This window comes from Ricinus communis, chromosome 2 (genome assembly GCF_019578655.1).
Source record: "Ricinus communis isolate WT05 ecotype wild-type chromosome 2, ASM1957865v1, whole genome shotgun sequence".
Lineage (NCBI taxonomy): Eukaryota > Viridiplantae > Streptophyta > Magnoliopsida > Malpighiales > Euphorbiaceae > Ricinus > Ricinus communis.
This window is the reverse complement of record NC_063257.1, coordinates 13,649,916-13,664,669: the sequence shown is the minus strand read 5'-3', so window position 1 is coordinate 13,664,669 and position 14,754 is coordinate 13,649,916. Positions and strand designations below refer to the sequence as shown.

The 14,754-nt window shown below is 33.9% G+C and overlaps 1 protein-coding gene across 1 annotated transcript; it reads right to left on the bottom strand.

The window, feature by feature from the left end:
* Positions 1-1,474: 1,474 nt before the first annotated feature.
* Positions 1,475-4,862, bottom strand: LOC8279162 (transcription factor RF2b). Its single transcript, XM_002518247.4, has 4 exons — positions 3,982-4,862; positions 3,034-3,166; positions 2,445-2,529; positions 1,475-2,312 (listed from the first exon to the last, which is right to left on the bottom strand). The coding sequence occupies exons 1-4, from the start codon at positions 4,554-4,556 to the stop codon at positions 1,945-1,947; spliced, it is 1,161 nt and encodes a 386-aa protein (XP_002518293.1). The 5' UTR covers positions 4,557-4,862; the 3' UTR covers positions 1,475-1,944.
* Between the last annotated feature and the right edge of the window lie 9,892 nt (positions 4,863-14,754).

The window sequence follows — 14,754 nt, the reverse complement described above, 5'->3', positions numbered from 1 at the left end:
ATTTTTAATATTATATTAACTAATAAGTTAATTTTTAATTCTAAAAAATAGCTTATTAGTAATATTTATTGTATTTTAAAAGAATTTGTATATTTATTTTAAGATAAAATTTAAAAAACTACCACGCTTTTACACTTGAGGAATAGATGTCTTTTTCATATTAAATGCACAATATATGTTTTATTTTTTTTTAGTATCTTTAGGTACATTCAATGTTTGTAATTATTAATGGAAGCATAAACTCTTGATAAAATAAGTATTTTTAAATGATTTAACATTCGACTAGATATTTTATAATCATAACACATTATCTTAAAATATATATTTTTATTTTAATCGAATTTAAGAAATACTTTTATATTGCATTGTTAAATGTCATATTGCTTATAAAATTATAATTTAGTGATAGTTCAAGTTAAATACATAAAAATAATTATGTAAAAATAATAAAAATATAAATATATACCGAAAGATGCTAAAAAAATAAAACATGTGATATTTCTTTGATAAAATAAATATTAATGCCAAGTCACATGGTAGTTTTTTAAACTTTACTTTTTATTTTATTAATAAAATCTTATAATCTTATAAATTTTATTAAAACGGACACTTAAGATATTTTAAATTATTTTTATTTTTAAAATATGACAAACATTTATAAAATATTTAAAATTTATTAAATATTCTTTATAAATTCATTTTTATATTATTATTTATAATAATAATAATAATATTATGCTTGCAAAGCATAGATAAATGACTAGTTATATATAATACTGAGATTTACATATTTAGTTTGATTCGCGTATACATATTTTTAATTTAATAATAGTTTAAATTTAAGTTCCTTTCCCTAATTTGTATAATATAGAAAAAGAAACATACTATTGGAGAATGTTTTGTGTTTAGTGCATTTGAAGAAATTGATTAACAAAATTAATTTTTCTAATTAAAGAAAAATTAAACCACTTTTAAGGAAAAAAGAAAATGGCATTTTTAGTCTTTTACATATTAATAAAAACTATAAAAACTAACTAAATATATATCAATTAATAAATTAACTACAGATAACCAACTTTTAATAAATTAACTACAGGTAACCAACTTTAGTAATGGTTGATGCTGATCCCTGAATGGTCATTAACCATAAACTAAAAATATAAAATTTTGATGAACTTTTAATATTTTAATATTCTTTTTTATTAGAAAAAGTTAAATTTTTAATAATACTTCAACACTATAAAATAAATTTCTTATAATTTCTTTTGTATTGATGTAAACAAAAAAAATAAATTATTTTTCTGAGAAGTAATTTTTTTTTTTTTTTTTTCCAGTTGCTAAGATCTGAGCTACCTTATCTTGAAAATGCTGGACCCGAACATCCAGTGATGAGCAAAATAGAGACACAAAGGACAAAAAAGAAAAAATGGTTCTCTTCTGCATAAGCTTACTCAACAAGCATTGCAGACAGAAATAAAAAATTTAAGACCAGACTGTGAATTTTGATTCTCCAAAACCTTCAGGTTGGACTAGAAATGGAGACTGAGAAATCCTATTTCCATCAAAACCAGGAAAAGGAATGATAATGACAGACGCCAGGTTTACACAGTACCAGATGAAATCAGATACAAATGAATTGGACAACATTGTCATACACATATTGACACCCAATGGGACTGACCTTTCACCCCCCATGGCTCCTATCACAAATCAGTACACAAAACTCTCCATGTTAAACATTGAACTCGTACAAGTAACATGAAAACCTGGGTGCTTCCTTTTTTTCTGGTAGAACCCTAAGAATAAACAATTAAGAATTATCCCCACAACATGAATGGAATGAATGATGAAACTAAAATGGAATACCTTCTCTAAATAACATGATGTCAGTCTATAAACACACACATGCAGTGGACAAGTCAGCTAGTCAGCAGCCAGTTTCTGTCAAAATGTGGAGCTACTTTCACTGGCAGAAAGCGAGGGGCCTTCCGATTTTACAATATTTGGTCCTTTACTACTGATATCAAGACCCTGTAGTCGACCGAGAGAATCATTTTGCATAAGTTCTGAGAAAGTATGGGAATTTGTTTGATGTAGATGGTGACCTGGAATACTAGTTTGGGAATGAGCATATGGTGGGAACTGCATGTTTGGATGATTAGCAGATCCAGATTGTTGTGGATGTGAGAAAAAGTTTGATGGGGTGTATGGCATTTGGTGCATTCCCAAGTTGAATGACTCAGAGGGGCTCATGATTTCCCTGGTGGCAATCTTGAGCCTCTCAACTTCCTTCTTCAATGCTTCATTCAAAGCTGTAGAAAATGAAAATACAAATAAAATTTAATAGCCCTAGCACTATACAAAGAACCTTCATTAAAACTAAATGAGAGAGATTGCTTCAACATATAACTAAGCATAAAGAACACACCATCTCAAGCACCTACCATCACGTAATTGAGCCTGTTGCTCCATAGCTTGTAGTCGAAGCTTAAGCTCTATGTTTTCCGTACTTAGTCCTGTTGTGTCCCTCTATAAGAGAAAACAACCAGAATCATGATCAGCAAAATGACTAAACACCAGAAATCCCAGTGGGCTAGCCATAGGCCAAGCACCGTCATATACTATATGGTCCCATTAGCATTTTCTTTGTTTTCTTTTTTGAATTTAAATAAATAATGAAGGTTCGTGACGACATGAGCCCATAGTAAGTGACTTAATTTAGGAAGTAATTACAATCAGAATGCATTAGAGAAATTCAGACAAGTGGCCTTCCCAACTATTTCCTAAATCATACAGCACCCAAATCATTAAAAAATTCTTTTGTATGGTCATGCATGATTTGCTTTGATGGGCATCAACATAATGCATGCATGTCATCAAATGAACTGGAAGTTCAATAATATCATAAAACATTTCGAATAAGTGAAATGTCTATACTAGAGTAATTAGCTCTTGAATATATGACAATGGAGATTCTAAAATTATAACAAGGTCATAAAATGCATATTAAAGTTAAAATCTATAAAATCAAACCTGGAATAATGTGAGTTGGGCAGAAAGAGTTGTGGCTTCAGTTTGAAGGGTCTGAACTTTCCGCTCAAGTTCTAGTATATATCGGGCCTTCCTCTCTTTAGAGCGGGCAGCAGACTGCCGGTTCGCAAGTATTCTGCATGCAGCAACTAAGTTTTGAGCCTAAGCGAAAAGAGTTCAAAACTAAAAATAAGGTTAAAGGAAGAGTTCATGAGCATTTAAAAACTTCAATTTCTGTAAACTTTCCAGCATCCAACTCTAAAATTGATACATAAATTAGAAAAAGGGGACTTCCATTGTCAAATTGAATATCTGAATTAATATCACCAGTTTTTTCTTTTAAATTAAACGATTTCAAAGTTCTCATGTTACTTCAAGGATTATGGAACTGCTTGGAATCCCAACTTTGAAATTCATTTGCATCTGTCAGAACTAGAAAATTAAATTCTGAACCAAAACTTTTGTGAATTCGAGACGCTACTCAAGGCCCAAGGAAACTTTTACTTCCTAAGGAAAGAGCTTATTTTAGTTTCAAAAAACATGGTTCGACTTTTGAGAGCCGAAACCAGAAGAACATAGAATTAGAACCCAAAAACTTTACTTTAAAAGTTCAATCTACAAACTCCAATAGCATTTTGGTTCTATGTAGAATTATCTTCTCAAAATGCTTGGATAATGTTAATCTCCGCAACTAAAAGTGCAAGAGGTTAGGAAAATCTGAAAATAGGGAATGAAAGCTAAAATCCAAAATCAGCAGAAAAGGTGATTAATCTAAAATCAAAAAGCAAAGAGCTGGCCATGACATGAAACTCAACTAATGGGTAATTAGATGAGTAACAGAATTCTTAATTGATCATCTGATCCAGGAAAAACCCAAAATTACTGTGAATAGGAGTATCCATCTCAAGATTTTACTTGAAAAAGAAAAAAACAAAAAAGGAACAGACAGACCTTTTGGCTCGTTTAGGATCAAGAGACCAAAGCTCAGCCAACTTATCAGGAGGCATAGCTTTCTTAGCTTCCATTACCTCTCCACAAACACTCCCATCAACCGAATTGCTATGTCTATGCTTTGGCCTCGTCGGCATTCCTTTCTCTCCTTCACCATTCTTTTCATCATTATTATTGTTATTATTATTACTCTGATCTGTACCATTTCCTCCTCCTGTTAGTTTATCCACATCAATGTACGTTGAGAAAAGGTCGTCTTCCGACCCCATCTCTTCAAAACTCCCAACAGAAGATCCGCCACCACCACCTCCTCCTCCCACTCCTCCACCTCCACCTCCACCAGGTCCACCTCCATTGATCGGATCAGAAGGCGACAGATCCATCATCATCGTCGTCACATCCTCCGGTAATCGGAAGCTCATTTCCGAATGCGCCCTTCTGTGGTGCGGCCCAGGTCGTAGGGTGAAGATTGACGTTGATGATGAATTCGGGAGCCCATTTTTAGGCGCAGCATTTTGGTGATTTGGATCTTTGGGATTGGAAATGGTTTTGGAATTTGGATCTTGGATGTCCATTGGTTAACTATTCCCTCATTTCTCTTTCTCTTTCTCTTTCGCGCTTTTTACTGGTTTTTTTTTTTTTTTTTCCCTTTAATATCGTTTATGGGCGGAGATGATAAGGGTTGGTTTTTCCGCTTTCATTAATCAATAAAAAATTTACGACGCCGTTAATGTTTATTCGGCAACACGGTTACGACGCTTTTTATTGTTCTCTTCTAAAAAAAATTACTATCCATCCAAATAAGCATGATACTAGCCATTATAATGGACATGCCACATAGAAGTTGTTATTTTGTTTTTGCTAAATACGTATTTGGCCACCTAAACTATAAGGCTTAATTGCAAAAAACTATTCGACCTTTGGCATTTTTTTCAATTTAATTACGTATTTTTAATTGTAACAATGTCATGCACGACCTTATCAATTTTATCAAATCGATACAATAAATGAAATTTTCGGTGAAGTTTATTCCACGTAGCTGCCGGAGCTCTGGTAACTTAAACACGTAGAAACGGTGCGTTTTAAAGCCAAACAAAAAACGGTGCATTTTGGAGATGAGAAACGGTGCGTTTTTTAATCTTAAATTGAAGATGCTTGTTCCCAAATTCATCATGCTTCATATGCTCCAAATACCCTAATTCCCAAATTCATATGCAATCTGTAACCCTAGTTGTTCTTATTCTCGTGCTTCATATGCCCCCAAATTCACATTTGTCTACTAGTTTGAAGATAATGGTGTTATATTAGGTTGATTGAGAGATTCTTTTGCAACTAAACACGTGATTAAATTGAAAAAAAAGGCCAAAGGTCGAATATTCTTTTGCAATTAAGCCTTTTTATAATTGCTTCTTCAACTAGATTTTGATTTAAGTGAATCTCTCAATTTTAGGGATTATAACTTTTTTCTTGTAAAAGGAAATATAAATCTTTATTCATGAAAATTAAATTGTACATCTTCAATTTGTATATATGATGTCTATAAATTTGTACTTGCAAGTATACAAACCATTCTTATAGCAAAGGTAAGTTCACCTCGAGATCAATCTCTCAAGGAACTATAAAGCCACTATTATAAAGACTAACTGTGGGTGGCGGTTTCGGGCTTGCACCTAAGTGTCTCTAGTGACTATGGTACTATAAGGGTTTTGAACCTAATTGGGGACACGCTAACTAGTCACATAGACTAGCGCGAAGATGGAGTCGCCACCTAGGTAATTCTCTGGAATACTTTTGCTAATTGAGTGGCAACTAGATTCCATAAAGAAGCTTCACCACATCCAGAGATGGATCCAGAAGTCAACTTCCTTATTTGTGTATCTTAGTTCTTAATTTTGTTATTTAAAAAGTATACTCTATAAATACGACAATTTATATTTACAGGCATTCATTACAGCATGTGATGTCCTCTTAAGTCTAGCTTATTTTATTAAGCCCAACCCATGTTTGATTTGTTAGCCTATGTTACTATTTAGTTATGTACAAGGAGGCCCACCTAGTCTAGCCCAATTATTAATTATGCATTTGGTTCCAGTCTTTAAACATAAATGGACTATCTTTCATGTTGAGGCCTATTTTAATGATCTTAAATCTAAAGTGATCTAATTAGTTTCTTTAAAGCATCCACTAGGTCTATATTGACTTTTAAATTTTGCCCAATTTACCATCTTATTAACCTAATGGACTACAATTTCATGTTAGGTCTAATTTTAACCTAGAGTCTAGATGTCCAATTTTTAATTAGGTAATCACATTATAAATACTTGGCATCCATCAAACATAAAGTAAAAATAAAAGTGAAAAAAAAAATCTAATTATTACAATCCTCCTATAACTACGAATGAAAGAAAACACCTAAAAACTAAGCCACAGTACATAAATATCGCTAAAATACATTAAAATCCAAAATCATGGCAAAAAGGTGTATAGCCGATCGGTTTAGAGCTTCAATTTGTCAGTTTTGTGATTCCTTCGATTTCTCATGCTTAGGAGCTGTTTTCACATGCACAGAAGATAAAAAATGAATTAAAACATGTAAAATAAACTTAGAAGCATAAAAAATATAAAATTTAACTAGAAAACTTAAAAAGAATGCAAATCCTAAAAATTATAACAGACAGTAATCAAATAAGATATTTAAAGATAGATTCTAAATGTCAATCATGTAACCCTAAAGATCTAATTCAATTACATAGGAATGCAAATTGAATCATGTTTTCCTAATCATTTAATTAATCAGATTCAAAATCCTACATGTCTATATTATCATATCAAAGCCTAACATGCCAAAAACATGTTAATTTCTAACAAACCCTAATATAATCGTGTAAAACACATAAAATAATAAAAGACAACATCCTAATCATGTTTCTAGAATTACAAGACAAAAGAACCAGTTAAAAGGAAAAGTAATATTGATGATGGTGGATTTGGGGGAACCTTCTGATTGTCACCTTAGATTGTTGTTATACGAGTCTCTAAAGACGATGAAGCAGTTAAATCGAAGATTGCTTGAGAATCCAGTGTTGCTTAGGTTTTGGGAAATCTTCTGTTGTTCTCAAAAAAAGTTTCCTAATATCAGTTCTTACTTAGTGGCTTTTCTCTCTATAGGGGCTCATTTATCAATAGCGAGGTGGTGCTTCCTACTTCAATCAAAGTAGCGACATGGTGTCTCCCGTAATAAATTTAGACAACGAGATGGTACTTCCTGTTTAACCAACCAATCAAAGTAGCAAGATGGTGTCTCCTATAACTTCAACAAAGGGTGAGATAGTGTCTCCCGTAATAAATTTAGGCAGTGAGGTAGTGCTTTCTATCCTACCAACCAATCAAAGTGAAAGATGGTGTCTTCCACAGTAAAACGCTAATTTTTACAACATGCACGAGATAATAAGGCGGTGCCTCCTATCTTAGGGGCAAGATGATGTCTTCCCTGCATAACAACGTTCATCGCAGTAGTGAAGTGGTGCTTCCTGCCTCGGCAAATGAAATTTTAAATCTAGAGATCATTATCAAGTGATATCTAACTCTTCATTGCCTTAGTTCAAACTCATTCTCTAAAAGTTGATTTTACATGCAAAACCAATTTTCAAAAAAATCATTTTACAAAGCAGGGGGCAAACTGTTATTACCTAATTTTGTCTCTCCATTATGTAAGCCCAATGACGAAACTAGGATAAGCCCGATAGAGTGAACTTTGAGTAGTGAAGGAAAGAAATACTAAAAGACACCTAAGGACACTCAAAACTTTTAAAGTAGACCAAAGAGATGGAAAGAATCCTCAAAATCCTGAAAATACAAAATAGGAGCCCAAAAACCTCACCAGGCTCAAGATCTTAAGTCGCTCGCCTTAAATCCACAAGTCAAGCTAAGCCCATGTGCTAAGCCACGTGGGCTAACCTATGCCTACGTGGGGTGAGGCTAAGCCCATGTGAGTTAGGCGATTACCCCACGTAGGTTTTACCTTCAGAAGACTATCTATCTTAAACTTAATGGCTTTTGACAGCTGGAACTCCCCTAGGGACACGTGCCATCATCTCTAAACACTCCCAAACCCTTAAAAGTTGATCCTTTACCATCCATTTCCTCAACCAATCAAAGACCACTCTTCAAAAACCCTAAAAACCTACTTTTGACATATATTCATCCTATTCTCTACCTAAAGGACTTAGCCACAACTAGCTACACTCATAGACTCTCAACCACACTTGAAACCCTAACCTCCCATGTTGTTCCAGTAATATTTCTTCTTCTAAAACATACCAACAGCCCTAAAAGGTTTCCTTTTTTGTCTTCTTCTATACACAAACACCTCTAAAAATATCCATTATCCATACCTATTCCTTGAAACACATACTTGATCACCAAAAACACCTTCAAAACCATTCCAAGTCATCCCCTTTGAGCCACTCTAGCAACCTAATACACAAAACAACCCTTAAGTCATCACCTTTTTTTCATAAAAAACACTCAAATCCTATTTTACCAACTTTATACCTACTTTAGAACTAAGCCAATCTTAAGAATACAAACAACCCTTTTACAAACTAGGAGTTTATGTTTGTAGGTATCTCAAAGTTTAGGAGTTCTTGAGAGTTTATTTGGTGTCCTAGGAGGCAAAACAACCCTCAACTACTCAAAGTTCCACTTCTCACCTTTGATTCTTTAAAGGTATACCCCGAGGGCTAAAAATCTAGATTGAAATTAGTTTTTGTTATATTTTATGCCCTTAATATCTTACTTTTTACTTTTGCGTTGATGTTTGGGGTTTTAAGCTAAAAGACCTCCATTTTTGCCTTTAGGAAGCTCCTGTAAGCTTACCCCACATGGGGTAAGCCCACATGGGCTAAGCCTTACCCCACGTAGGGTAAGCTTCCAAAGGCTTCAAAATATTATTCTTTTACATGTTTGAATGATTTGAGGTATAAAAGATGTTCTTATTTGATGCCAATGATGTTTTTAAGCATATAAAACTTTCTTCCAACATTTCTTAGGTTTTATTTAAAGTTTATAGGTATGTTGTAGGTTGTTTTTAGGTTGGCTTTAGGATTAATACATGCCTTTATACTTAAATGTCTTAACTAGAATTTAAATGCATGATGAATGGTTTTAGGATTAATACATGCCTTTATACTTAAATGCCTTCTTTTTTTTTTTGAAAATGACTTGGTTTTAGGTTTCATATATAAATGTTGCATATATATCATGTTTTGAGTATTTCAAATATTACAATTTCCATTTTGCTTGTGTAATGTCTTAATCCTAGTATTTAAGTGTTAAACTAACTTTTTGTCTAATAAGATGTTAGTAGCCCCCATTAGATATGCTAATCTGATTTGTATCCCATTAATTTCTTCCTTCCTTTTCTCTATATTGGATTTATTTTCATTGCAGTACGTTTAGATTTCACCTCACATTAGATACACGTGTGATCCCTTAAGACCTCTTCTAGGATGGCTCACTTTCGAATCGAGCCTAGTACGGATGAGACAACCTTCGACACAGTGACACAGTTGTCATAGATTTGGGGCAAGCTTTTAAAAGAAGCCACGCGTTCACACCAGGAATTTTTGTCCATTTGAGAGGTATTTTTCTTGTATTAAATCTTGTTTCCTGTGAATTATACACTAGATTGATGCGTTATTTGCTTAAAATGCATGAAAATTTGATGAATTTTTAAAAAATGTGCGCCCTAACCTATAGAGTCGATCGGTTCTACACAATTTGAATTGACCGTGCACAAGCCAAAAATCGGGTTTTAGGGTATTTTGACATAAAATAATAATAAATGAACAACATACTTACTTGTTTCGGGTCTTTATATATGTGCATCGTGTTCTCATACTTGTTTTTGTGCTTTTCAAAGTGATGTCGTATTGATCCAGTTCACCGAAAATCTCTATGTTACTTACGAATGGTTCAATGAGTTACTGAACTTTGTACAGGCTAGAATCGACAATAATGAATATCACCAATTCGTTGCTATAATGCCATCTATTACTGGGAGGACGGACCATACCTCGATCTAGGCACTACTCGAGAGGTGGATGGGCACCACTCACACCTTCCATACCCCGTTTAGTGAGCTGACCCTATCCCTACTTTCCTTTATTGCCATCACAGGGATTGACTTCACAGATATGCCCGTACCTTTCGAAGATGTCATGCATGATCAGTGCTTGGGTTCTTGGGTTCTTGTCAGTGTGCATTACATCACTGATTTACTTAGGTTCTTGTTAGTGTGCAGAACACTCAGTGCTCGGCCTATTAGAGCATTCCCTTACATTACAGGGGCTTCATGCCTCGGAATGCTCAGGAGGTAGATTATATGGCTCGGGCCTTCCTGGTGTACCTCTTTGGGACTACTTTTTTTCAATGACTTAGGGAACTCACTGAACTTCCATTATTTGGCCCCATTACAGAATTTGGACCAGGTCTCCTCTTTCAATTAGGAATTTGCAGCTTACCATGGAGCACTATCTCCCTCCAAAGTTCACTTTGAGTACTTACACGTACGTAAGTTGCATTCCTTTTGATATTTGCATCTTTTCCTTCTTGAAATGTTAGTAATATAAGTAATCATTGTGGGTAGCGATTTCGGATGTGCACCCAAGTGTCTATAGCGACTACAACACTGCAAGGCTTTTCAACCTAATTGGGAACATGCTAATTAGCCATAGAGACTAGCGTGGAGATGGAGTTGCCACCCGGGTAATTCTCCAGGATACTCTTACTAATTTGAGTGGCATACTAGATTCTAAGGAAGCTTTGCCACATCTAGAGATGGATCCGAAAGCCAACTTCCTAATTTATGTATCTTAGTCTTTAATTTTATTATTTATTAAGCTATTCCATATAAATACAATAATTTATATTTACAAGCATTCATTACAATATGTAAGGTCCTCTTAACTCTAGCCTATTTTATTAAGCCCAACCCAGGTTTGATTTATTAATCTATTTTACTAAATAATTATATACAAAGTTCTTACCTAATCTAGCTTAATTACAAGTTATGCTTTAATTCAACCTTTAAGCCTAAATGGACTACTTTTTATGTAGAGGTCCAATTATGTGATCTTAAGTCTCATATGGCCCAATTAATTCATTTAAAGCATGGAAAAACCTACTAAGTCTATATTGATTTTAAAATTAGCCTCCAATTACCATATGATTAACATAATGGACTAGAATTTTCATGTTGGGTCCAATTTATTTAGTCTAGGGTCTACATATCGAATTTAAATTAGGTAATCACATTATAACTATTTGGCATATATAAAGCATAAAACAATAATAAAAGGTGGAGAAAATTAAATCTAGCTATACATCCCTTTCTACAACTAAAAATGAGAGGAAAATACCCAAATACTAAGTACAGTACATAAAATCACTAAAATACACTAAAACTAAAAAAATCAGGGCTAAAATATGTACAGCCGATTAGCTTAAGGGATAGAGCCGATCGACTCAATGCAGAGCTGAATCGGCTCTGCACTAAGTCGATTAGCTATAGGGCTTTAAATGATCTATATGCTAGTTTTTCACACATAAGAGTCGATTTTACATGCACAGAGGATAAAAAAGGATTAAAATATGTAAAATGAAATAAGAAACATAAAAATATAAAATCTAACAAAGAAAATCTAAAAACATGCAAACTGTAAAAATCAAACTCACAATAGACAAATATAATACTTTAAGTAAGGTTCTAAATTTCAATAAGTAACCCTAAAATCTAATTCTGTTGCATAAAATTACAAATTAATTATGTTTACCTACTCATTTGATTAATCAGATCCAAAATCCAATAAAATCATAATTCAAAACCCTACATGTTTCTATTATCAAATTCAAAATCTAATGAAATCAATAATATGTTAAATCAAGAGAAATCCTAATCTAATCATGTGAATCATGTTATACATTCAAAGGTAAAACAAATCATGTTTCTAGATTCATAAATCAACATAAAGAAACTAGTAGGGAAAAGGGATGTTGATGATGTAGAGGTAGGGGAACCTTCAATTGTCATTGTAGGTTTTTATTCTAGGGGTCTCAAGAGACAAGGAAGTAGTTGAATCGAAGATTGGCTGAGAATCCAGTTCTGCTTAAGATCTAGAAAAAATTACTATCGTCCTAAGAAAAGGGTTTTGTAATCTAGGGTTCTTTCTTAGTGACTTCTTAAAAAAACTCTCTATGTTTGAATGTAGGGTTTTCTCTTAAAAAATCTTTGTCTGCTGAAAGAGTGTTGCTAATGCTTAATGACTGTCGCTAACCCTAGACTTCGAGCATAATAATGTTTATATAGAGCTAGGGTTTAGAAACCCTAAAGTCAAAATACAATCTTCGATCAATAATATCTAATAAAAATCTTTTAAAATATCAATAATTATCATAAAAACTTTCTAGAATCTTATTTTTATATTTTTGGGAATTTTAAAGTTAAAATACACGTAAAACACCGTCGAATCTTGAAAAATAGCCAATCGACACTATGTACATCCGACTGGCTCTATGCTAAGTCGATCGGCTCTGTGTATAGCCAATTGGCTCTATGGGCAAAAAGTTTGGAAATTTTTACAATTTAGTCCCTGAACTTGCAGAAACTGTCATTTTAACTGTCAAAGTTAATTTCTTTAAAAATTAAACCAAAATCGATTCTAGAGAAGTGATTTTAATTTAATTAATCTAAATCCTAACTTAGATTCATTCATCTTCAGTCTCTTGAAACTCAAAAAAGGCAATAACTTTCATCATAGGATTTTTCGTAATTCTCTCAATATTTGGTTATAGAAAATGGGTGCTGATAGCTGCCCTCGGTTTGTCAAATTTTATAAGCACTCATGCGATTAAATAAATTGAGAAAAATCATAATATTAAGGATACGTCAAAAGGATATATTGATGAACTGTAGAAGCCACGCCCCATAAGCTTAAATGAATTTGATGTGTGGACCACGCCCGCTCGGATTTTGAGGAGTTTGCCTGCTTTTGAAATTTGAGGACTTCACCTGCTTGAGTTTTGAGGACTTCACCTGCTTGGTTGAAGGACCATGCTTGTGATTTGGGAACCACGCTTGTTGATTCATATTTATAGAGACTTCCTTCTAGCTACTTTCCTCTTTGAGATATAATTATGTTTTGATTACCGCTTGAGGTTGATTCGAGAGATTTTCTCACTTCCGAGTACTTTTAGTTGAAGATTCCCACTTCGAGGTGCAATTTAACTCAATTGATGTCTTTTAGAGGCTATATTAATAATTGGCCCACCTGGGGACTAAAGTTAGTTTTGATAGACCAGGGACCAAAATGGCATTTTTTGAGAATTCCCATATCGGGATGCAAATTGACTTACCAGATTTCTTATGAAGACTTGTATTTGTAACTGCCCATTTGGTGACTAAAGTGTAATTTCGATAGGTCAGGAACCAAAATGGTATTTTTGCCTTCTTTAGGACAATATATATATGCTCATGTCCATTAATAATTCATTTTATCCATTTCTTCTTTACTTTTCTCTCAAGTTTCTTTTCACTCTTTCTTTGATTTCTCTCTCATTTCTTTGATGCCTCTTCTTCTAGATTCTCAAGACGCAACCCAATCGTACTAAATTGGAAGTCTTCACTGTTGATTTCTTACCAAAATGACATTGGGCTTATCAAAAGGGAGCAAATCCCCTTTTTAATAAAATTAAACACTCACCGGGTTTTCGGCAGTTGGAGAGGTATTTTTCTTGCATTAAATCTTGTTTCTTATGACTTATACACTAGATATATACATTATTTGTTCAAAACACATGAAATTTTATAAAAATTTTAAGAAAAAAATCGCGCCCTAACCCATAGAGTAGATCAGCTCTGTAAAGTGCCGATTCGGCTCTATGCTGAGCCGATCAGCTTTGCACAATCCTAAACTACCATGCACAGGCCTAAAATCGAGTTTTGGGTTTTTTAACATAAAATAGCAATAAATCAACAATATACGTACTTGGTTTGGGTCTTGATGTGTGTACATTGTGTTTACATACTTGTTATTGTGCTTTTTCAGAGTGATGTCGTATCGATCCGGTTCGCCAAAATTTTTTATGGTGCTCGCAAGTGGTTTAATAAGTTTCCGAGCTCTATTCAGGTTAGGATTAGTGACACTAGATTATGCTGATTCATTGCTACACTTTTGTCTGTCACTAAGAGGATGGATCATACTTCAGTCTACGCCACTCTTGAGAGGTGGATAGACACCAAACACACCTTCCACACTCTGATTGATGAGCTGACTCTCTCCCTACTTTCCTTTGCTACTATCACAAGGATAAAATTCGTAGGTATACTTGTACCTTTTAGTGATGCGATCCATGATCCATGCTCCGATGTCTAAGAGCGTTATATTAGACACATACTTGGGTTCTTGTTGGCATGCATGAGCAGTCGATGCTTAACTTAATCAGAGCATCCCACTTCATTACAGGGGCTTCGTACCTTGGAATGCTCGGGAGTGGATCAGATGGCTCAAGCCTTTTTTACCTACCTCTTCGGGACCACTATGTTCAGTGACTCAAGAAACTTATTAAACTTCAACAAGTTGGCCCCTTTGTGGGATTTGGACTAGGTCTTCTCTTTTAACTAGGGATCCACAGCTCTTGCTACTTGTACCATCACATGGACATACTATCCGTGGGAGAAAGAGGATTTGCAGTTTTTGGCACGCGGCTCACGTA